Below are 23,371 nucleotides of genomic sequence, written 5' to 3'. Positions count from 1 at the left end.
GGAAGTGGTTCCTGCAACTAGAACAGTTTGCTGGAAAGTGAGTACTGTGTTACTGGTTGGCAGATGCACGGCGCACACTCATGGGAGTGGCCAGCTCGCACTTGGCAGCAGTGTGGCTGTGTGTGGCCATTAGGCTGAGAGTTACTCAGGTGCTGGAAATTGTGCACCGTGTTTGTCCTATTGTGTGGCGTGTTCTTGGTGTGGTGAGAGAGTGCATTATCTTCAGGACATTGATGCCCCGGAAGTAACCTACACTGCTTTGCATACTGAAAGTGACCGCTCGGATGAGCAGAGCCGGGTATGTGTCTTCTGTGGTGGGAGTGATCTGCCAAGAGACATAAACTGTGTTGTGCTCACCTTGGTGATTTTGTAGGCACTGTTAACATGATGTTGCTTCTGCTGATGAATTTCAAAGAGCATTCGCCCTTGCTTACAGTGCTTATGAACATGTAGGGACAGGAGAAGTGCCCTCGTCCACTCATCCCGGGAGGAGAGGGACAGCACTGATAATGCGAGCCCAGTGCAGTAGTTGGAATGGCCTCATTTCTGACGCAGCTGGAACACTGTACACCTCAGGAATTACTCCTGTGTGAAGCAGAAGGCTACATTCTAGTGTGGCTGGGGTTCTCGTGTGTGTGTGCGTGCGCGTGTGCACGCCCATGCCTGTGCTGGCTTAGCTCAACAGTTCTGGAGCACCGCTGAGAAGTCGTGTGCGACTGGACCGGGTGATTGCCCGGTGGTCAGTTCTCTTGTTTCAGGCTTGGTAGCTTGCAGAAACTAAAATGGCAATTGAGACCTTTTAAAACTACTAAATCATGAATTAACAGAAAAAGGAACTCCATTATTCAGAAAATTGGTATTACCACACTTTTCAGTGTAAATTTATAGACTTGAGAATGTAAAGGATTTTATGTACAATTCTGTGTACGCATTGAAAAGCATTTTTCTTGGAAGACACCCAACCCACATCATAATTGTACGTTGTGTTAATTTCTTATCAGAATAAATTATATTGGCCTATGAAATAAAGTCAGATAATTCAAATGCATTTGCTTTCGTGTGATTTCTCTTTCCCTGAATATCAATATTGAAAAAAAAAATGGAAGACAGATAGAAATACAAAGGGTTTTCATCTGTTGGTTCATTCCTCCAAATGCCTGTCAAAGCTGGGACTGCACAAGGCTGACACCAGGAGCCTGGAACTCCATCTCAGTCTCCCAAGGGGTGGCAGAACTGGATTGGTACTTGATCTAGCTTCCTAGATGCATTAGCAGGTTGCTGGATCAGCAGCATTCTGAGGGGCACCTGTGGTGACACCACCCACCCCTAAATCCAGCATTTTGTGTTTTAGGTTTTGGGTGTAACTGTATTAGGGAATTGTTTTTAACCTGGCTTTGGGGCATTATGCAGTGTCTGGTAAGGAGAGAAGACTTCCTGAAATGGGAAAGAAAGTGCCACTGTTTTTATAGTTTGGTCATTGAATTTGGACTTTGGGTTTTAATTAAAATTTGGGAAAGATTGGGTTTGAATTAAGTGGTAGTAAGGCAAAGTTAATTGGTATTCTTAGATGAGTGATTCAGTCTATTGCTGGAAAAAGGGTTGGTTTTTATTTAAGACCAGTGAATTGTGACTTAAAAGCCCATCTCTGATCTGGACAAAACTTGACTCAATTCTTCCGTTATTGTCCTAGACGAGTTAGGGTTAGGATCTCCGCGTCTTGGTCTGTGAGGCCTAGACCGTGGTATTCTTTCATAGGTGCCGCATGAACTCCACTAATTGAGGTGTTGGTGAAGTACCCAGGCAAAGGAGACGCAGTTTCTGCTGTCATGGAGTTTCCATGGGATAAACAAGATACAGTCTGGTTAGAACCTAGGAGAAAATGAACCAGGTTATCAAGTAGCTTGCACAAGTGCCTTTTGAGGAGTAGAGAGCAGGCTTGAGTCTGATTCCTTGAGACGTGAGGTTGACAACTGAACCCTCTTCATAAAAATGAAGAAGCTAATGCCTCTAATAGGAACATGCGCGCACGCACACAGGCTTATGGCTAAGTAGTCAAGCTCCAGATGAAGTCTGACCGTTTAGAGTATTAGCAACCTTCTCAGAGTAAATATAACGGAAGTTCAAAATTTTGAACAGCCTAGTCCCCCATCTTACAGATTGTGGGATAGGGTCCAGCACTCCTGTTTTTATTTGAGTGGTGGAATAACAAGGACAGAGAAATGTTGCCTTGCTGGTTTACTCCCCACACGGCTGCGACAGGAAGGTCTGGCCCAGAGCCTGAAACTCTAGGCGTCCAGAGAGTCTAACTTAATTGGTCTGAATGCAAGTTGGGCATGAAAATTTTCAGAAAGTGCCCCCTTGTGTTTCTAATGTACAACTGGGGCCAAAAAAAAAAAACCCCACTGGGTTAGAAAAGCAGGAAAATTCAAAAATCACAAAGTAAAAAGGACCCCAGTGTCTAAATGACACACCTGTTTTGCATATGAAACTGCGTGCAGGCTCAGTTGGCTGCACATTTTGCATTCTGGCCTGCTATCAGTTTAGCAAGCGACCAGGAGAGCCCTGGCTGGGCTAATGGGCACAGCAGGGGAGCCCCAGTGTGGGCTGCCTCTGGGCTGCGTCCCCTATTTAAATAGACAATCAGATTTTCCAGCACACTTGGACTGCTAATTACACACCTTCGGAAAGCGACAGCTCTTGCAGGTGTAAGTAGTTAGAAATTCTTTAACTCTGCTCGCTGATGCCTACCATTCTCTGCTTCCTACCAATCACGAGCAAATTGCTCGTGATTACATATTGGACTAAGAAACCATTTTAGAAATTATTCCTTGTTAAGAGCTTAAAACAAAGACATATAAAAATAGAATCATAGATAAAAAATATTATCCGCTAGCTCCACCAAATGCGTAAAATAGGCATGCAAGAGCCCCCGCTCCTACCAACAGATTTGAAGGACGCGTTCGCTGGAGAGCCCCAGAACTTAAACACAATCCTGAGATCTCTGAGTGAACAGTGCTTAAATTCTATTGAAGCAAACTAACAATTTTAGAAAAAATTGATTTGCTTATTTGAAAGACAGACTGACAGATATCTTCCATCTGCTGGCTTACTCCCCAGATGACCCTAATAGCTGGAACCACAAACATCCAGGTACTGGAGCATTTGCAGGAAGCTGGGGGTGGGAGCAGAGCCAGGCTGCAGCCCCAGTTCCACCTGATCTCCCGTGTGCTTGGGCCATCTTCCTCTGCCTTCCCAGGTGCGTTAGCTGGCCTCCTTCTTAACCCTTCCCCAAATGACCGAACTCAAGTCCCATCTGAGAAGCTTTCCATACTGCTTCCTCCCCAAAGAATTTCAGCTCAGGCGCTGGCTTTCTCCGCCCAGGGAAGCCTGTTCCTTTGCAGCAAAGGTTGCCATTTCTGATCAAGTCAATGCTACCCTTCTGGATAGGGCATGAGGAGAGCTTTTTTACCTGGAAACACCTGTTTTTTTATTTTTTTTTTAAGATTTATTTATTTTTACTGGAAAGGTAGATTTACAGAGAGAAGGGGAGACAGAGAGAAAGATCTTCTGTCCGTAGATTTACTCTCCAAGGGGAGGATAGCCAATCAAGGTGTTACAAAAGGCCCATGGGAACACCTTGATTAATGGGCATGCTTGGTCTGTACTGACACTCAAGAGAAGACAGTGGCGAGGGAGTGTGGCTATGCTGAACCAAGCTGGAGGAGGGCCAGGGCGGGTGAATGGAGGTAGAATGTTTGGGTAAATTTGCATGAACAGTAAAGTAAGGGTCTTCTCAGCTGTTAGGTGGAACTGGAGAATTGGGTGGAGGCTCTCTTCCCTCCTCTCTCCACTCCACTCCTCTGCTCGCCCCGCTTCCTTTCTGACCTATAGCTCAGTGCCGTGGAACATGAATCTGTGGCAATAACACTCATCCAGAGTCCTTGCAATGCGGGGCCTGTTACGTCCTCTTCCTTCTTTAATTTTCTTCTTCTTTTTTTTTTTTTTAATGTTCTTTTATTTTTATTGGAAAGGCAGATTTACAGAGAGGAGATAAAGAGAGAAAAATCTTCCATCTGCTGGCTCCCTCCCCAAGTGGCCACAATGGCCATAGCTGCGCCAATCCGAAGTAAGGAGCCAGGAGCCTCTTCCAGGTCTTCCACATGGGTGCAGGGTCCCAAGGCTTTGGGCCATTCTCCACTGCTTTTCCAGGCCACAGGCAGGGAGCTGGGTGGGAAGTAAAGCAGCTGGGATATGAACTGGTGTCCATATGGGATCCCAACGTGTGCAAGGTGAGGACTTTAGCTTCCAGGCTACCACGGCAGGCCCTCTTTAGTTTTCATGGTTGGCCACAGATAATCCAAGATAAGACTGCGAAGACTAAGAAAATTCATTGGACTGATGTATCCTGCAGGTGCTGCCCAAGAGTGTGCAGGATTGTTGGCTACTCAGAAATTCAAGCAGTTGCTGGGCACTCAGTGGGAAAAGAATCTTCCATGTCAGTAATGACCATCTCCCAGTGATGATGATGATGAATTCATTTTTAACCTTCTTTGAAAACACCAAGCAATCAACGAAATCATTTATGAGAAGGAGAGATTCCCTACATCCTTTGATGGGATTTTCTTCTATCCCTAGGAGCACAAGCAGAAAAGGATTGACTTTCTGAAACACGCATGCCCTTTTAGTTCCCTGGGGGTTGACCCCTGGCAGCCCAACTTCTGCTTTGGCATTGGCATTCACCGTTCATCTACAGCACTGGCTTGGTCAAACCGCCACAGCTGGCTGGCTTTGCCATCACAGAGGCGCAAGCGCAGATCTTTGTGGTCTCCTTGCATCACAGCTTCCAGGCATTTCCCAGAAAGAACGTGGACAATCATCCCATTCTGAAAAGAATAAAGGAAAAAGAAAATTAAACCAGTCCCTCATCATTAGTTAACGAGGAATGCCGTCTGAGATCTGTGCTGATAGCTAACAGAATTATTGAGGTGGTACCTGGGAAGAAATCATAGTATTTTGGTTAATATCAAATACAATTTAGGTAGTTCTAAAATTTGGAGGGCATAATTAATCCAATTTTCTTTACCAATAGTTGTGTAATTATGCCATTTCTAGAATATTTCAGACAGTAAAATTCCAAGAAATATAGTATGTTGAGACTTACTACTATATTTGTGACATGATTGTTACCATTTGTAAATGTATGTTTTTGAAAGATTTAATCAGAGTTGACATCAAGGCGTAGTATGTAAACCTGACTGTGTTGCTGGCATCCCTTGTGGGCACTGGTTTGAGTCTTGGGTGCTCCTGATTTCATCCAGCACCATGCTAGTGGTTTGAGGAAAGCACGAAGTTGGCCCAAGTACTTGGGCCCCTGCTGTCCAAGTGGGAGACTCAGATGAAGCTCCTGGCTTCAGCCATTGCAGTCATCTAAGGAAATGAACCAGCAGATGAAAACATCTCTCTCTCACTCTCCTGCTTTCCCCCTATCTCTTGATTTTCAAATAAACAAATCCTTTAAAACATTCTCAGCAGCCCTAGGCTCCTGCAACTTAGGGCTCTTGCCATCGGGTCATAGCAGAGATCAACACACATAAGGCTGCACTGAAGCCCTCAACTCTATCTGGAAAAACTATGGTTGTTCTCTGCCCAAAATCAAAGCTGGATATTGAATCTAATGACCCCACTTTTCAGAAGAAAATTGTTTCTTGAAATTAGAGAGAGAGATCTTTACCTGCTGGTCCATTCCCCTGAAGGCCAAAGCCAGGAGCCAGAAGCTCAGAAGCTTCCTCCACATCTCTTATATGGGTGGCAGGGGTCTGAGCTGCTTCCTCAAGCTGTTGATAGGGAGCTGTATCGGAAGTGGTACAGCTGGAACTTGAACTGGTGTCCATATGAGATGCAAGTGTTGCAGGTTGCAGCTTTACCTGCTATACCACACATCAGCATTGATTTATGAAAAGTCATGAGAAGTTCAACTAATGAACAGTGTTGAAAACAGCCACTTATTTTTGAGATATACCATGACCTTATAGGCAGTCTGCAGTATAGTCACAAAGTTGTGCCACCATTTTCTTTACTGTAAAAAGAAACCTCTTTCCCATTTGTGCTTATTCCCCACTCCACTCACCACTGGACATCACCCTCTGTGTCCTAGGGGTGTGCCTATCGTGGGTATTACGTAGACATGCAATTACAGAATATGCTGCTATCTTATAACTGTGGTTTCACTTGGCGTGTTTTCAAGGCTCATCCATATTGCAATTTAAGTTAGTTCTTCCCTTCTTTTTTCTTAAAGTGTGCTACAATGTAGAACAAACGTCACCAGCCTATCCATTTGGAAGTGTAATGTTTAGTATTGCTAAACCAACCCATTCTCTGAGATCTTTGGTACTTATCGTAACATTGAACCTCTGAAGCTTTCCTTTCTCCTGCCACCCCCTCCCACCACTGGAAATCCTCATCCTACTTTGTTTCCAGGCCTTCAACCTAGGATGGTTGTATTTTGTGTGTGTGGGGGGTGCTGGTTTCACTTAACACCATGTCCTTAGGATTCACCTATTTTGTAGCATGACACAGGATTTTTTTTAAGGCTAAAGAATATTTCATGGTGTGTGTATGTCAACAGTTGTTGTCTACTCATCCATCCCTGAGTACTTGCATTTACCCCATTTCTGGCCACTGTGGGCAGTGCCACTATAAGCAGGACCCCAGTTGCTTTTTTCTGTTAAATGACAATGCCCTTTAAAATCTTGTTAAGATGCCTAAAGTATGCTGGGCATGCCTTACTAGCATTTATTTTTAAAATACTTTTTCTAAGATGTATATTATTCAAGGACTTGCTTAGGATGATCCTTTATGGTTATGCACAAAGGGGCTGACCGTGACCCAAGGAGTTCACAGAGTTCAACTGAAAGTGTCCATGAGTATAATTTCCTTCCTGTGCTCGGACAGGATCTACACACACAGTTCCACTGGTTTATTTTACTCTCTCTACTACCTAGCAGAAGTTGAACAGACATTTTAAACATGTGTTCATTCGTGTGTCCCAGCACCCAGACTCCTTCCAGAGAGGACTGGCGGTGGAGATGACACCCTTGCCTTCCCAGGCCAGCCCTGCATTGGGGATCCTCACCCCCACTGTGGGCTTGCATCCTGCTGCACCTCCTTGTTAGTCACTGACCTCTGGAAAGCACCTAGGGATTCTCTTCCTGGGGCAGTAGGAGCCCAAAATGTCCCTAAAAGGGTGAAATGCTGAGGAATGTGCAGTATGACAAAGAAAGACCCACTCGTTAACAGCGAGCTCTAGGTGGTTTTTTGTTTGTTTGTTTTTGGGTTTTCTTTTTGGTAGGAGGGGCATGGGGGAAGATTTTGCAATACTCTTCAAATCACACCATCAGCTGGTTGGTTGACTGCTCCTGGGCTGTGTTCCATTTGAGCAAACAAACGTTAAAAGAGGGCTCACTCTGCCTTCTACCACAATCAAGGCCAGAGCTATACATAAATATGACAAGTCAGGATCTTGTGGGCTGCTGTGAGCCCAACTTTGTTCTCTCCAGCCATGAAGTTTAACCTCTGAGGGCCAGGTCGGTATGCTGAGGCCTGGGCCCCTGGGGAGAGCCCAGGATGCTCTGGGGCCAGGAGTTCTTTGAGGTCAGCAGCACTACTGATTCATCCCTAACCACCTCGCTCACCTCCTGCAAGTCCCAGTGTTGCTGATGGACGGCAGGGCCTTCCCCGGTGCAGTTCTGCAGGACCACCTGCTCTCGCCTGACACCCAGGCACAGGTGCCACGGGCTGTGCAGGTGGATCTCCTTTCCGCCTGTGTGCTCCCAGTGCTGGATGGAGAGAACGACTGTTAGTGCAGCAAGAAAGACCTCCCTCCCCACCCTCCACCCCAAGGCCAGGAGAACTTCCCAGGCTGAATTGCTACGTTCTGTGGGGTCTGCAAGGTCACAGCCCTGCAGCTAGGCTGGCCCTGGCCTCCGCGGTCCCTGCCTTCTAGTTGTGCACTCTGCTGTGTGTTTACTGTGTCCTTCATGAGCCCGAGGAGGATGCTGTGTATTTGGGGAGAGCTATAGGAAAGGCAGGTGGGTGTGGGACCATTCTGAAGTCCCAGAGTGATTGCTTTCTGGCAGGGACAGGACCAGGCCCTGGGATGAGCTGGGTCCTGTGTTCAGCCCACAGCCCGGGCCACTGAACTTGACAGAATCACCCACTCACATCTAATAGAAAGGCAGGACCACACCCTGTGGCTTTATTTTCAGTTAACCTTTGATTTTCCTTTCTTTCTTATTCACTCAGTTAAAGCAAGCGGGAAAAAGCAGCACCTTGGTTTCTACCCAGCAGATCCTGTTCTAGGAGCCTTAAGAGAGCGCTTTCAACCTGTCTAGCTCCTAACGTCACTGGGTGCTGGCCTCCTTGCTCTTTTCTCTCTTAACAGGGTAAGTTTGGATGATTTCCTCCCTGCCCTAGGATTCCCTCCTCATCTCTGTATACATCTATTCCAGATGTGTGTGGGTTTGCCTCCTGGTGTGCTCCGGGAGGCTGGCAAAGGTCCTCACCTTCCCTATGCATCCTCAGGCCCAGGCATGATCCCTGCATGGCAAAGCTGGCCTCAGTTCCAAGCATGGCCTTGGCTAGCCCTCTCTGAGGGGTAGGGGGACTCCAGACCCTCCAAGAGGTATCCCATCCTCTGGCCCAGACTCTGGGCCTCACTCAATGCATCTAGTAATATCTTTGTTTTTGTTCTAGGCCTTTGGGATCTGTTGGCTTAACACAAAGGCCCCTATCACAGCCTGAATGGGAAGCTACTGGGTGACAGACCAACACTGCAGGTTAGCTACGCAGGTGGCAGCACTGCTAGAAGCTTTCTGCCACTCTGGATAGCGAGTCTCATAGAAAAATGTTGTGAGGAGGAGAAATACCCTAAGCTCTACAGAGATCTGTCTGGTGCTCAAGGGCCCCCATGCTGCTGGAACAACCCTGCGGTATCCTTCCTCTTCCCCTGACTCAATTACCACCTTCCTCTTTCCTGGGATGCTTGAGTCCCATGTGCCTCCTGGAAGTGTCATTGGCAATACTGGGGCTAGCGACTTGAAGCTTGACTTGGTTCAGTTATTGGAGGGCACAGGATGTCTAGGAATCTAGACGGACCCCCTCGCACCCTCCTCTGCTGACAGAACAATGTAAGCCACCTGAAGTCTTTCTGGGGTTCTTATCCATACTGAAAAGCCTGACCACCCACCTGCTGCCGGCTGTCACTGCAGGGCGCCAGCACCATGGGACAGCCCACGATGTCCCCCTCTGCCAGGCAGTCTGCACAGAAGCTGAGGCCAGTGTTGTGGAGCTGAAAATAGGCGTGAACAAGGCTGTGAATCCCATGACCACTGAAGCAACACCTTGGGACTCCTCCTCTTCTCCTCCCGCCTTCTTTTCTGAAATGGGGCTCAAGGTGAGTCACTCAGGCCTCTTGAAGGACACAGGCCCCACCTGCCCAGGTGAGTGGACTATTAGAAAACCCAACCTCCTTCCTCTTGTGGCACTGAGGTGCCCAAAAGCCATTAAGACCTTTGAGGTCCTGCTGAGCCTGAGGCCATTGGCCAGGGTCAGGGAAGTGCATTGTACATGTAGTTCTTGCTTTGGGAAGCTTTTGTGCCCCTTCCTTCGTCCCCCTCTTCCTGGACCGTGCCTTACCTTTCCGGAGAACCTGGGCCTGGGTCCCAATGGATACAGCTCGGGATAGATGTTGGCCAGGAACCAGTGGAACGTCCGACAGCCCAGTCGCCTTTGCAGCTGTAAGTGCTCCGGGCAGAGGGGTTTCTCAGCCTGGGGTAGGGGGCGGGGGAGAAGGCCTCGGGCACTAAGAGCAAGCTCGTGTTAACCTGGAGTCCTTGAGGAGGAGGCTAAGAGGGATCAGGACTGAGTTGCCAAGACTGAAACTCCCAGGGCTGCCGGCAGCTGGAGAAAGGAGGGCTTGGAAGAGACAAGGGAATGGTGGAGGAGTAGCAAATGGGGAGGCTGGAAGGAGAAATCCCTGAGCCTATGGAACTGTATCATGAAAAATAAAGAATTAAAAAAAAAATAATAAGACTGTCAGATGATCTCACTACTTTCCCACAAAACCCTGGGTCCTGAATCTACGGATACCACATTTGTGCTAGGATGACTTTAATATGGAACAGAAGAAACCGAGCTGATGCCCCTAGTTGGGTGTGGTGCAAACTTGCCGTGAGTATCACGGGGGTGGCCAAGATGGTGTCACCAGGGAAACTGGGCACTGGGGGGCCAAGTAACCCAGCACCTCCATGTTACTCCACAAGACCTGAGCCAAAAGGCAGTTGGCCCAGGGATGACGCACTACTTGTAATAAGTCAAATGTTTATTTTTCTGTATTTTTTTTTTTTTTGTATTTCATGGCTGGGATCATTTTCTGGCCTGGAGCACTTTGCTCAGGGATCCCAGGAGACCTTGCTCTTCAGTCCCATGGTAAGGAATTGCACCCCAGGGATGTCACCCCATTGCCATCATGGAGCTCCTAGCCAAGGCCAACTGTGAGATCTAGGGTGGGGGAGAGGCTAAGAGAAGCAGTAACAGTCCTGCCCGGTAGAGGTGCCACTTGACAGTTTTCAGCTTACAGGAAGCTCAAGCCAGAAACTCAGCTTTGCTGGGCCCAGTGTCCACACCACCCCTCCTGACTGCCTCCTTACCTGGCTCAGGGAGAAGGCCTCCGGACTGTGCCTGTAGAAGGTATCTTTGAAAGACCCCAGCCAGGTCTCAGCGAGGCAGACCTTGCTTCGCAGCATGGCCTCCTGGTCAACCAGGGAGTGGGCCTCCCAGTCTTGGTAGACATGGCCCACGCGGGAGCAGGGAAGGATCTCAACCGAGCCACCACAGAGCCAGGCCTGCCACGAGATGGGGAGAGAAACTGCCCTGCAGTCCACCTCCAGCAAGGCGATGCCAGGAAAGGGATCCTGCCGTGAGGGGTTGGCCACACCCACGGAACAGTCAAGATCAAAGTGCTCTGGGTGTCCAGGTCTGGCCCTTCTGGACAGTGGAGGGGCCAGTAGGAAACCTGGGGCACTGCTCCAGTTTGGAATCAAAGGGGTGACCAGATGTGCTGTGCTTACAACACCTGCTCTGATCTGCTACCCTGCTCTCCTCGAAGTTCCCTTAGTGATAAAGGTGTCCCCGGCAGCCTATGGTGGTCCATTCTGATGCCCAACAGGTTATCAATTATTAGGTGAGTGCTCACTAAGTTGCCTGGACCAAGCTACTCTCTACACAGAGCTGTTGAGAACTTGTTTTGACCTGTGGGCACTATGAAAAAAAAAAATGACCGAGACATGAAGGGTGCTATAGATGGAGACTGGACAAGAATGTTTGAAATCTGTGCACCGAGGTGGATGACTGTTAGGAGGCCTTTCCTGCCAGCAGGTTTTGGCAGGTAAATTCATGGGAGAGGCTGGTTTTGGCTCAAGGTAGGGTTCACACGGGGTGAGAAAGGGAAGGAGAGAGGCAGGTGGAGCCACAACATGGCAAGGACTTCCTAACTGTCCCACAGCCTCACCAATGACCTCCCCTGTGGCTTCCCTGGGTCTGGGACATACCTTGAAAGACAGTTCGAGGTTTTCACCACCCCTAGGTGACGTGACAGTCTCATATACGCCTGTGTTTTGGAAGTAGCGTCTGTCCACAGCCACCACCTCTCTGGGTACCACAGGGCTCCTGAACAGAGAGAGGAGGATGGCAAGGGATGGCAGCTTAGCTGGTGAGGCTGGGGTGGGGCCTTCATTAGGAGCTGCAAGGGGCTTCGGTGGGCTCTGGGCTGATGGACTACTAGGCTTTCCATCATGAACCTGGAGCAAAGCAGTGAGGTACTCTAAGAGGAAAGCATGATGGCTGCCCAGAACTTTATACTCTGCCCACAGGGTCCAGGGATCACCTGGAGCTTTCCCTACCCTCAGGCTTGAGGGCCCCTGGAGTGGTGCTTAGGAAGGAGACAGTGATTTAAATGGGCTGCATCCTGGGACTCACCTGATAGGGCTGATGGGGGACTGGAGGGCTTTCTTCTCATGCTCTGGCAAAGGCTCCCAGTGGAAATCCAGCTTCCAGTCCAACACCCCACGCTGCAGCTCCTTGGAGGGCTGATACTGCAGAGTCTTCCAGTCAACCGAATCTATAACAGGAGACACCACACGGCTCCTGGAAAGAATTGTGGAATCAAACAAGGAATACAAACCCATTACTGGCTGGGGGATGGACACATGATTATTGTGGCTTCCCAGTATGGCAACCTCCAACTCCTTGTGCCTAGAGAGATCTCAACAGTGATTTGTCCAGATTGAGAAGTGGCTTAAGTATAAAACACATACTGTATAGAGGAGACAAACAAAAAAGGTGTTAAGAAAGCTCAGTAGTTTTTATATTGATTGCATGTTACGATGAACCAATCCAAAGCCAATCCAAAGAGCCAGGAGCTTCTTCTGGGCTTCCCATGCAGGGTCCCAAGACTTTGTGCCATCCTCTACAGCTTTCCCCAGCCAAAAGCAGGGAGCAGGAAGTTAAGTGGAACAGCTGGGACATGAACTGGCACCCATATGGGATGCTTACACATGCAAGGTTAGGACTTTCGCCATTAGGCCAACCTGCCAGACCCTGAGGAGGGAATCTTGTTTTAAGCACCTCTGCGATCAGATCCCCACAGCTGTGGCAGCTGTAGTTTCCAAGGCAAAGGATAGTGTCCCTTTGTATCGGCAAGTGAGAATTCTACCATTCAGCATGTCATTCCTTGTGTTCTCTCTGGGAGCTCATGCCTACAGCTCACTTCCAGTGAGGGTTACCCCATGGCTCCCAATGCCCCTTTTCTCTTTCTGAAATCTTCTGCCTCTGTTTGGACTCGCTCCCTCGAAATTTATCAGAAACCTCCTTGAGTCCATGCTGGTTAGAGAGGAAGAGCCGACGTCAGCGAGTGAAGTGAGGGTTTCTGCTTGCTTTTGTTTCCGTGAGTCTCAGTGGTTGCCTAACTAGAGCTGCAGCCCAGTAACTAAAGAGAAAGGGGGTGATTAAAACACAGCCCCTGCAGTACTGTGTTTAGCTCTGATAATGTGTCTAGTGTTCTTAGAATTCACTTCTAACAAAACAAGGAAGCCACATGGAAGTTGCTGATTACTGGGCTCCTAGATGTCTGCTCGGCAGGGTGCAGGGGATCCCGGGGTCTTTGTGCCTTCCCAGCATGAGAGAAACCCTGATTTCTTGAAGCAGCCCCCACACCTGGGATTCCAGTTTGGGGGTAACCAGAGGAATGGTGAGAGCAACTTCGTACTGCTTTGGTGATGCAGGCTCAGAGCCCTTTGCGTGGGACTGAATCAAGCTGGCAGCCTGGCCAGGTTTGTGTGCCTCTTTGCCCTGATTGATTCTGGAGCCGAGTTCATGCTTTTCTCCATCTGTTACGGGCTGTGAGCCTAGAGGAGACAGTAGTCTATGTTACAGGACTGGGCAAAAGGAATTTACCTTGGCTTCACTGGAGTTCTTTATTTTATTAGAATCTAATCATGAGACTACACTTTGTGCTTCCTAAAACCTCTTCCATCAAACAGGATGCCAATATGGTGCAGGACTTGACTTCTAGCTGATTATATGGTACTTGACTTCTAGCTGATTATATTCAGCTTCAGCTGAGACAGTGAGCGTTGGCCATGGGTTGGAGAGTGAAAATTGAGATCACACAGTTTGGCTCTAAAATCAACCCTACTTGATCAAAACGCCACCGTCTGCGGAGATCCTTCTGTGTGACAAGTCTCCTTCAGCCCCAGGGGGTACCCCTAAAATAATCCCGATGGGGTCATCTTCAGGTTTTAGTTTTCCTGGCTGGGATATTGAGGTTGAGAGTAATGGTTAGTCAGGCATGAGTGGGAACTGTTTGAGTTGAACAAGTAAGTGGGAAAGTGGTCGGCAAGGTCAGGGAAGCAGGGCAAACGTGTGCAGGTGTCTGGCTGAGAGGAGGACGGGCCTTCTCCAGCCTCACCTCTGTGCGTCAGCTTTGATGGGAAAATCAGAGACTCCAGGCGGAAGGGCATTTCACAAAGTTTATGGAAATTGGGTATTAGGAAAATACTATGTGTGGATTTCCATCTTCTTGTATAAAAAAAATAAGCATTTCCTTTAACTCTTTTTTCAGTGAGATTTTTGAAGAACCCCTCTACAAACTGGAAGAGCAAGGTTTGCTAGCTGGTGGTGAGACTTTGATCACAGAATCAAATGCTTACATTTGACAGATGTGTAATCTATGACCTAAGTAGTTTAGAGATTTCCAGTTCCCTGTCCAGGTTATGATATAGTCTTAATTAAAACTGGGAGTGAAGATACTGTTGTCCCGTATGGGAGTACTGCATTCAAGTCTCAGTTGTGGCATCTGAGTCTAACCTCCTTCCTCCTCCTAACACAGACCCTGTGAGGTGACAGATGATGGCCAGCCACTCATGTGGGAGACCTGGGCTGATTCCCTGACTCTTGGCTCTAGCCTCCATCCAGCTCTGGTCACAGTGGGCATTTGGGGAATGAGGCCAGTGGATGAGGCCTCTCTCTCTCTCTCTTTCTCTCTCTCCTGATACATAAATAATCAAATTTTTAAAAATTAAGGTGTCAAATTGTGATCAAAGGCAAGGATAACTATGATATGATGTGACCCTTCCCATGCAACTTAGTAGGATTTTAAGTATGTATAACTTAACAGAAAGTATGTTCTGGCTTGTTCCTTTATAAAACAAGACATGTGGACCAGAAGATCTTCAGGTTCCCTTCCAACTCTAACTCCTGGAACTGCACAGGAGCAACTCTTTCCCCAGTGGTGAATTCCTCCTGCAATGCACAAATGCCCTGGGAGGGGTGGGGGCTGGGCATTATTCCCACACCCCCCACACACGCTGCAGCCCCCAAGGGAAGTGAGGTTGGGGGATTACCTGTCACTGGCTATTCTGCTGAGGAGGGGCTCCAACCAGCCGGGGTGGCACTCGCAGTGGGCGTCCATGAAGACCAGCACGTCCCCCGTGGCCCTAGCAGCCCCCAGCATTCGGGCCCCGACGGGGCCCAGCCTCTTGTTGCTCCTGAGCAGTTTCACGCCCTCCAGCCTGGCCACGTGTTCACTGAGGGCAGACTTGAGCTGTCCTGGAATCGGCAGGGCTGTGGTCAGTGGGCAGAGCGGGAGATGTCACAGAGGCTGCAACAGGTAGCTGGGAGTGGCCATCGCTATGCCCAGTCTCTGTTTTCTTTGTGGACCCTTGTAAGCACAAAAAGATCCTGAGATTCAAGGATCTTATCACAGTGGGATTGTTACTATGGTGACCAATGTGTCTTTAGTTTGGGACAGGTCACGATTTTCTCCAGGAAGGGAGGGTGCCCTAAAATTTGGGAAAGAAGAGGGCCTGTTGAGAACCTCTTAAATGAGTGCTCACCTTCAAAATGTCACATGCATGCAGATCCCCCATCTCAAACCTGGCTCCTGGGAGCCCAGCCCCAGATGGGGAAGTCCTAGCAGAGGGAGCTGGGGCCCTTTTCTGATGTCCTGAAGTCCCTTCCACCAACTTGCATGTCCCCGATGTTGTGGGGTGCCCTGCTGACTTCCATCAGACTCTTTCTGAAGCTGTGCCTTTGAGTGTGAGAACCCTGGCCCCAGGTTCCAGTGGCGGTTAGTCTCCTGGGTCCCCAGGGTACAGGCAACAGCTGGGTCTCCCCGGAAGCCACCACCTCATTTGCTTTGTCTCTGCTCCCCTTACTCTCCAGCTTGGCTTCCTCAAAAATAATCCCATATCAGGCACTGTTCTTGGGAAACCTGACCTGAGATAGTAGCCGAGGAAGCAGAGAGAGAGGGTAGATCACAGAGCTGCCGCCTCCTCCCTTCCCCCTGTTGTACTGGCAAGAGGGGTCCAGAACAGATTCGGGGGCGGGGTACTTCTGACAGTGGCAAGAGCTTGGCAGGTTCAGAGAATGTTGGAAGTGGGGGAGGTCATACGTCTGAGCGTGAGTGGTAATATGCCAGGAGGAGCCAGCATGGCCCTTGATCTACTTCTCCCCCAAAAAGAGCAAAAAGCAATGGACAACAGGCCTATCGCGAGCTGAGTGTCATGTGTGCTTTCTGATCTAACACAGCTGAGGGCTCTAGAGTGTGGCTAGCAGCTCCACTCCGTTGCATGGGACTGTCATGACCATCAGCCTCACACTTCCTGGCAACCTTAGGCCATCACAGCAACTCAAAAAACTGGGTTGGTGAACACGGCCTCTCAGGGCAGCCTTGAGGCTCGAGTGTGGACAGTGTGCATGGCGCTTGTCTGTGCTCTGGGTCTGGGCAGGCACACAGAGGGGTAAATGGAGCCACTGCCAGCCTGGCTGTGATAGCCTGCGGGAGGCTCTGAATGTGCTGCAGGCTGGCACTTTCCCAGAGACAACTCCTTCACTGCCCAGCAGAACCCGGTGATCCAAGAGTGGGGAGTGACCACGGGTGTGCTCTCAGGTAGACCCTGTCTCAATGCAGGCTTGGGGATGTGTGAGCACTTATACCAGCCAGCCCAGCCGGTCCTGCACCTGTCCTGAGTCCCGCCAATTGCCCAGCCACACGCTCACTCACAGAGCCTTTGGCTGGCTCGTTCCACCCACTTTTGTGACGGGGCTGTGCAGATTCCCGACATCAGGACCCTGGACAGAGCCAACAGAGCCCCCTAGCCATGCATGCTGTCTCTTCTGCCACTTCCCCAGAACCGTGCTAAGTGTTCAGCTTCCTTCCTAACACTCTGATCTCCTCCTCTGTGGCTGTGAGGCTGAGCTGCAAGTGCATGCCTCAGTCCCTGAGTTGAAGTCTAGAGTCTTCTTGAAGTGAGTTTCCTGTTGGTTTACTGCTGATGAATGTAACGGCCTTGGTCACGGTTCTAGAAGCCTCTGAGCCCTCACCCAGGGCTCTCACTAGTGGCTTCCCCTTCTCTGCCTTGCTTCCCCACTGACTTATGGGTCTCCCCGGGACCCGGAACTCCACCTCATGGGTGGAAGACTTGGCCTAAACTCCATCCCTTTGCACCACCAACACGTGTGTGGAACCTGGCCCGAGCCCACAGCTACCTTGCTGGCTAAGGTCATCCACCAGAATGATCTCCTTCAGGAAGGCCCGGGGCGCCGTGCCCAGGATGCTGTGCACAGTCCTCAGCAGAGCGGCCCAGTCCTCGTCGTGGAAGCAGAGGATGATGCTGGCCAAGGGCAGGCTGTCCCCTGGGTGCTGCTGCAGACACCTGCAGGGAAGAGATCTGTGAGAAAGGAAGGCCCAGGAGACACACGCCACCTCTCCCTGCCTCTCCGACAGGGCTCTGCTCCACAGCTCTCTCCCTGGGTTTTCTTACAATTTCCGTTTCAAGAGACCCCATCGTGCCTGTAGGAGTTCACCTAGCAGGTCCCATACCTCAGTTCCCAGGTGTGGCCCGCCTGCTTCATCCAACTCCCTCCCAGGACAGCTGTCCCAGGGCGTAGAAGGAGGAGAACTGACATTGTCTGCCAACCTCATGGCAGTGTCATGACGCTTAGGGGTTGTGAGCACTTTGTTATAGGCCCTGCGAACACGCAAGGACAAGGACATTGTGGAGAGGTGTACCCCTGCATCCTAGTGCAGCCCAGGTTGTGCATACATGGAATGCCATGAGGACTTTATTGTCATGCGTGTCTGTGAGTGCTGACAATATGTCAGACAGTGCTAGGCCCTGTGTTCGCCTTGTCGCACGCGCATCCGGTAAGGAGTCTGGTTTCGGTGATCTTAGCCCCGCTGTTTTCATGAGGAGTCTGGGACTCTGAGCTCAACTGGCTGGGTGTATCTTGATCGTTAGTGTTGGACCTGCCTTCTTTCTGCCTCCACCAGGTACCAGGAGAGGATTTCACTGTCCCAGCTTGCACATGTCTGTGGTACAAATGTCTGGGAGTCCGTACCCCTGACCTTGCCTGTCCGTCTTCTGAGAAAAAAAAAAAAAGACTTGGAGCTTTGGAGTCAAACCCACCCAGCTCTGAATCCTGACTGTGCCATTTACAGCCCCTAATCAGCCAGCTCAGGGTGCTTAATACCCTTCCCCAGGGCAGGGGTGTGGCCTGGACTGCTAGGGCTAGTCCCGGCCCAGGAGCCACTCCACGCACACCGGCCTTACAGCTCCAGATGCCAAGATCAGAAAGAGCCAGGCTCTTGTATTTGTGTGCAGACACGTGCTCTCTATGCAAGGCCAGAATCCCCCATGAACTTGGAATACGTGTTAGGATGCTTTTCCAAAGAGAATGAGTCATCACCTTGTGCCAGATGGCCTGGCTGGAGTGCTCACCCTTCGCCCACCCTCTGCTTGCCTGGCTGGAGTAGAGAGGTTTCTGCCGGATGTCCTAAAGATGTTTGGGGGTTACTGACTCCCGACTCCTCCTTCCCAGTCAGCGGAAGCTCCCCATTCAGCGGTTTCTAGCTTGGCTTTGAGCCCACAGCCCTAGCAGCCTAGCTCCTGGACAGCAGTCCTCAGTGTCCCCTAAGCTCCTTACATTGAATATGAAGCTCTCTCACCTTCTTACTTCTAATAGTTGTGAAATAAATGTTTGCATGGGGGACAAAGGTTTACAAGCAGTGTATAGGCTGCTCACAGCGCTAGCACACCCATCAACTGCTGGTCCCAAGATGAGCCCTGCCCCCTCCTGTAACGAGGCGAGCTGGGTTGCAGAGAGCTCTGGGTAGGAGTTGGTAAGTGGTGGGGATCCTGCGTGTTCTAGACCTAATGGGAAAACAACAGTGCAGTGCAGGGCCTGCACACAGTAGATGCCTCATATATGTTCTTTCTCTTCTGTGTTGTATTTCTGTGCATTTGGAAAGGGGTGGGAGAGGAAGGGAAGGGAAGGGAGTGGTAGTGGCTGCCTCGATGTTCTGGGGTTTTCCGGAAAAGGATGACCAGCAACTACCTGCAGGCAGGAGAGCGCCTGGGAGCGTTGCCTTGGCTGCACGTGCTGGAATGGACAGCAGGGGGCACTGCACACCGCCGCTGCACACCGCCGCACAGAGCCAGCAGGAGGCTATGGGAACCTGGAGCTGGGGGCCGCCCCTCCGCCTCCGGTGAAGGCTTAGTGACTACAGGAACTTTGAGTCAGGCCTGCACTGCAAGACGAGCTGGTTATCTGGCTGGAAGAAGGATCCGCTGAAGGACCATGTGTGTACACACATATAGGTTCACGTCAAACACACATGTTACAACATGCACCCCAAGTTGCACCACATAACAGCACATACACATCACACCACACATGACACACACAACAAATATGTAAGCATACAAGAACACACAAACACGTGGTGTGATGAGCACACCGTAGTTGTGTCTAGACAGCACACCTACATACGCCATACAGCGAAACCAATCCACACTTCTATTACACACGCACCACACCCATGTACGTCATACTACATGCATAACACACTTGAACCAGTACACACATCTCACTCATAACAAAACAGGACACATGCAATCTACATGCCAGCACAGCACGCAAGTGCACAAAGGCACATATACTCCCTGTGTGTGCTGCAAATGTCACATTGCAGCACACATGTGCACAGTGCATGTGCCGGTTACCCCAGTGCACCACGTACATGACGTATGCCTGTGTCACCTACTTCCTGCATGTGCACCAACACCAACACGCATGCACACATGACTAAACACCATGCCCTAAATACCTACATACATCACATCTGACAAACAAATGTATTTGCAGGAGGCACACAGCGCACAGAAAACCATAAACACGCATACACAGTATCAGTATGCAACAGTGCTCACAGACCACACTGCATATACTACACACCCCTGCCCAAGCACACACACCATGCACTCATGGATGTGCCTGTGTACTGCACACTTGCGCTACGCAGTCACACACACACACACACAGCCCTATGTTAGTCAGACACCTTCTCGTTGGAGGTAATGTTTCTTGTTGGTAGAGTGAGGATGCTCACTTTGGTTCTAAGAAGTGGGTGAGAAGAGTTGGACAAGTGCATGTCTGTTCATTCAGTGATCATTTCTATGCTGCCCTGGTCACTGGGGTGGACAACCCAGATTCAATGCCAACCTTCTCTGGGGTTCATAGCATGGCAAAGGACAGCCAAACATATCCTGGACGGTTTACTTGACAGTGAGCACTGTGAGCTCAGATTCCAGGGTGCCAGTGAATGGGGTGGGAGTTCCTGCAGTCAGAGTCTCAGAGCTGGGATTAGGATGAGACAAGCAAGGGTGCCAGGGCGCACAACTTGGGGTGCTGAGCCTGCCGTGCACACTCTGGAGCATGGGTGACTGGCTGGCCAGGCTGAGAGGAGCCAGGGCAAGGGCTGGAAGGGAGGAGGACGCTGCCCTGCTCCCAGCTGCGGCTCCACACAGATCCTCTTTCCTTCAGGAGTGGAGTATGTGTTTGCTTTCTAGGAAACCTGTGTGCGCTCTGTGACTTAAAGGGGAGGGACCTCGCTCAGCCCTGACAAAGCAGCTGTGTCGGTTCCTGGATGCAGCTTAGCAGCCTCCCTTGCCCGAGTGAGGGTGTGTAGGGCGAGTCCACCACCTGCCTGGGCACAGCTCTGCAGCCTCCTGGGGCTGTCCCCTGCACCACACCCGGCCAGGGTAAGCTGTAAACAGTGCTGCATGCTACCCCAGGCCCTGGAGCATGCCCCAAGGTCTGGTGGACCAAGCAAGGGAGCAGAGGGAGTGCTTTGGGGATACTCAAACTTGAATGTCTGAATTCATCTCCTTGCTTCAGCACCTGCTAGCTCTGAGACTGTGGGCAAGCCACTTGCTCTCTGTGAAAGAGGTATGAGGCCAAGACAAGCGCCCATCCCACAGAGTAGCGAGGGCTTCAGAGGTGGCACCTGAGGAGTTCTTGCCAACACCAATCCCCACTGGACAGCAATGCAGGAGTCAATGTTAGAATTGGATGAAGCCTTGCAGTGGGTACCTGCTCCACCCTCCTGCTGCGGGATGAGGATAAAGCTGTTACAACACAGGCACAGGGGACTTGTACCCACAGTGGGGAGGAGAAAGAAGCAGGAAGAGTGCCTCACTTTTCCAGCCCCTTGCCAGGTTGGTGGGGGGTTGTTGAATACAGAGCCCTGGACCCTGGCTCTGCACTGCTAACAGGTGCCAGCGGCACTGCCCTTGGGGCAGGGAGGAGATGTAGGGTGGGTGCATTGCTGCCCTAACACCAGGCAAGCAAAGAAAAAAAAAAGCCAAGGCCTTACTTACAGTGGGTGTCGCACCTCAGGTAGGGGCCTCTGCACCTGCAGGAGCACGTTGAAGTCCAGGCCAAGTGAGGTTGGTACTTCTGCTTCAGACATCTGCCCGTCCTCCTCTTCAGCTGCCCAGTCTCTCTCTGGGGCATCCTCGTCTTGCCTCCTGCGAGACTGCTTGATGAACTGGTAGCTGCCACTTCTTCTGCCCCAGCTCCGGTCCCTTCTGGCCCTGGGCGAGGCTATGGCTACCAGCAGCTCATCCTCCCGCAGGGAGATGTACTCTGGCAGGTCCCCCATGGGGCTGTACTCCTCCCCCACTGCCTCCAGCACCCACTCCTGGGAGTCCCCAAAGTCCAGGCGGTCTCTGGCCGCAGCATGGTTGTGCTGGCTGGCCTGGACAGTATCAGTTTGATGGGAGGTGTGTGAGGCAGGGTTCCGCATCACCACCATCACCAGCACACAGCCCAGCACCAGGAATAGCAGGAGGAATTGTAGTCGGCGGGTCCTGAACCCATACTGCTTCCTCAGGAGCATGATGCTGGGACTCGCCAAGTGCAATAGGTCATGTTCAAGTTCATGGGCTTGCCCCTCTGCTTCAAGCTTGTAGCACGACCCAAGTTGCTTGTACAACCTGAAGGGTTTTTACCTGTCTCTTACTCTGCCCCTTTCCCCCTCTGCATGGCATTGGTCAGCAGCATGTATGGCACCTGCTTCCACCTGCCACCAGAACCAGGACCCAAGTCCATCTGCGCCCCCCCCCACCAGTTCTTTCTAAGTGGGTTTCTGTGATGGCATCCTGAAGACCCACGGACAAAGATTTCACACACAGCAGCACACCCCCCTTTCGTCCTGCTGTTCTCTTTGGGAAACCAGTGATGACTTGGTTCTGTTCAGGTGTGTGGTCCGGTGGTTTCCTTTTCCTCTGGCTGCTGGGAGACGTCCAGAACCGGTAGCATCCCAGGCGAGCAGGACTCACGTCTGTCCTTCTTTGGACACCTCAAGTCAGTTCTGATCAACAGATGCAAAGCCGGCAAGGCACTGCCTGATTTCCTTTCACACATACTCTGCTCAGCCCAGAGCCCTGTGCCAGACCGAGCCTGAGCCAAGCCAAGCCCCGCTCCTGGTCCTAATGCCCTCACTGTTCCCAGGCTCTGCACAACCCAGCAGCGTCACTACTGCAACTGGATCACAACAGAAACAGCCCAGGAGCTGAGATCTGGATAGCGTTGGAAGGAAGAATTCCTTCCCTGGGGGAAAAAGCAGGAAAGAGTCAAGGGAATTCACCCTAGTCCAGGAAGGCTGGGTCTGGGACACAGGGCACTGTCTGTGCACACCCCGCCTCCCCCGGGTGATCTGCCAAGCTAGCTCAGACTCCCTGTGCTTTGCTGGGGACCCACGGATGTTGACCTTCTGGAAATGAGGCTGCTGAAGTGCCCTCTGGAAAGTGCAAGGTCAGGGACTGGGACTAGGTCTAGTAGGGGAACTGTGGGCAGTCCTCTGCTGGGCTGCAGCTCCTACAGGTGGGCATGAGAGCCAAGGCTGGGGGCATGCCAGGCTGGACAAGGTGGCAGCATCCATCAGCATACGCGTGACCTGGGTGGGTAAGTTGAGCAAAGCTCCAGCACCCATAGGTGTATATGCAGGACCCGTAGGCGGGATGCAGGACAAACACAGCTTGTCTCACTGTCCTCCATCCATCAGCAAAGCACATTGTTCTCAAGGGCATATGGAATATTCTCCAGGATAGAACATATGTATACCATTTAAAAGCCCAATGATGATAAAAGGATTGAAATTATGACAAATACATTCCTCAGTCAAAACATAATCAAGTATAAATCAGTGGCAGAAAGAAATTTGAGAAACTACATACGAAAAATTCAGAAATATATTCATACATGAGTCAAAGAAGAGATCCCATGAGAACAAAGAAAATACTTTGGAATGAATAGAAAGGAAGCCACAGCACAGCAAAACTTATGGGATGTCACAGTGCTTGTATTTAAAGAAAAGAAAGGGGCTGGCCTTGCGGCAAAGCAGATAAAGCTGCAGCTGTGACACCAAGATCCCATACGGAGGCTCTCTGAGTCCTGGCTGCTCCACTTTCAA

At 50.5% G+C, this 23,371-nt stretch overlaps 1 protein-coding gene across 3 annotated transcripts; it reads right to left on the bottom strand.

The window, feature by feature from the left end:
* Positions 1–4,115: 4,115 nt before the first annotated feature.
* Positions 4,116–22,011, bottom strand: GALNT15 (polypeptide N-acetylgalactosaminyltransferase 15). 3 transcript variants are annotated; one of them, XM_004588308.2, is made up of 10 exons: positions 21,276–22,011; positions 17,104–17,270; positions 14,958–15,162; positions 12,034–12,201; positions 11,607–11,724; positions 10,707–10,901; positions 9,694–9,825; positions 9,245–9,346; positions 7,692–7,835; positions 4,116–4,883 (listed from the first exon to the last, which is right to left on the bottom strand). In XM_004588308.2, exons 1-10 carry the CDS (start codon positions 21,794–21,796, stop codon positions 4,737–4,739), a joined length of 1,899 nt encoding a protein of 632 aa, XP_004588365.2. In that variant the 5' UTR covers positions 21,797–22,011; the 3' UTR covers positions 4,116–4,736. The 3 variants fall into 3 exon arrangements, with proteins under 3 accessions (XP_004588365.2, XP_058513160.1, XP_058513161.1); XM_058657177.1 differs by having other exon boundaries at positions 14,958–15,177; positions 21,276–21,580; XM_058657178.1 differs by lacking the exon at positions 9,245–9,346 and having other exon boundaries at positions 14,958–15,177; positions 21,276–21,580.
* Between the last annotated feature and the right edge of the window lie 1,360 nt (positions 22,012–23,371).

The sequence above is a fragment of the Ochotona princeps genome, chromosome 30 (genome assembly GCF_030435755.1).
Source record: "Ochotona princeps isolate mOchPri1 chromosome 30, mOchPri1.hap1, whole genome shotgun sequence".
Classification (NCBI taxonomy): domain Eukaryota; kingdom Metazoa; phylum Chordata; class Mammalia; order Lagomorpha; family Ochotonidae; genus Ochotona; species Ochotona princeps.
This window is presented reverse-complemented; position numbering and strand designations above follow the sequence as displayed.

Coding starts and splice junctions, on each gene's coding strand:
- GALNT15 (XM_004588308.2), bottom strand. CDS start 21,796: ATGCTCCTGAGGAAGCAGTATGGGTTCAGGACCCGCCGACTACAATTC. Junction 9,826..10,706: donor AGGCCTTCTCCCTGAGCCAG/GTAAGGAGGCAG, acceptor CCCCTACCCCAG/GCTGAGAAACCCCTCTGCCC. Junction 7,836..9,244: donor GCAGTGACAGCCGGCAGCAG/GTGGGTGGTCAG, acceptor CTCTCCATCCAG/CACTGGGAGCACACAGGCGG.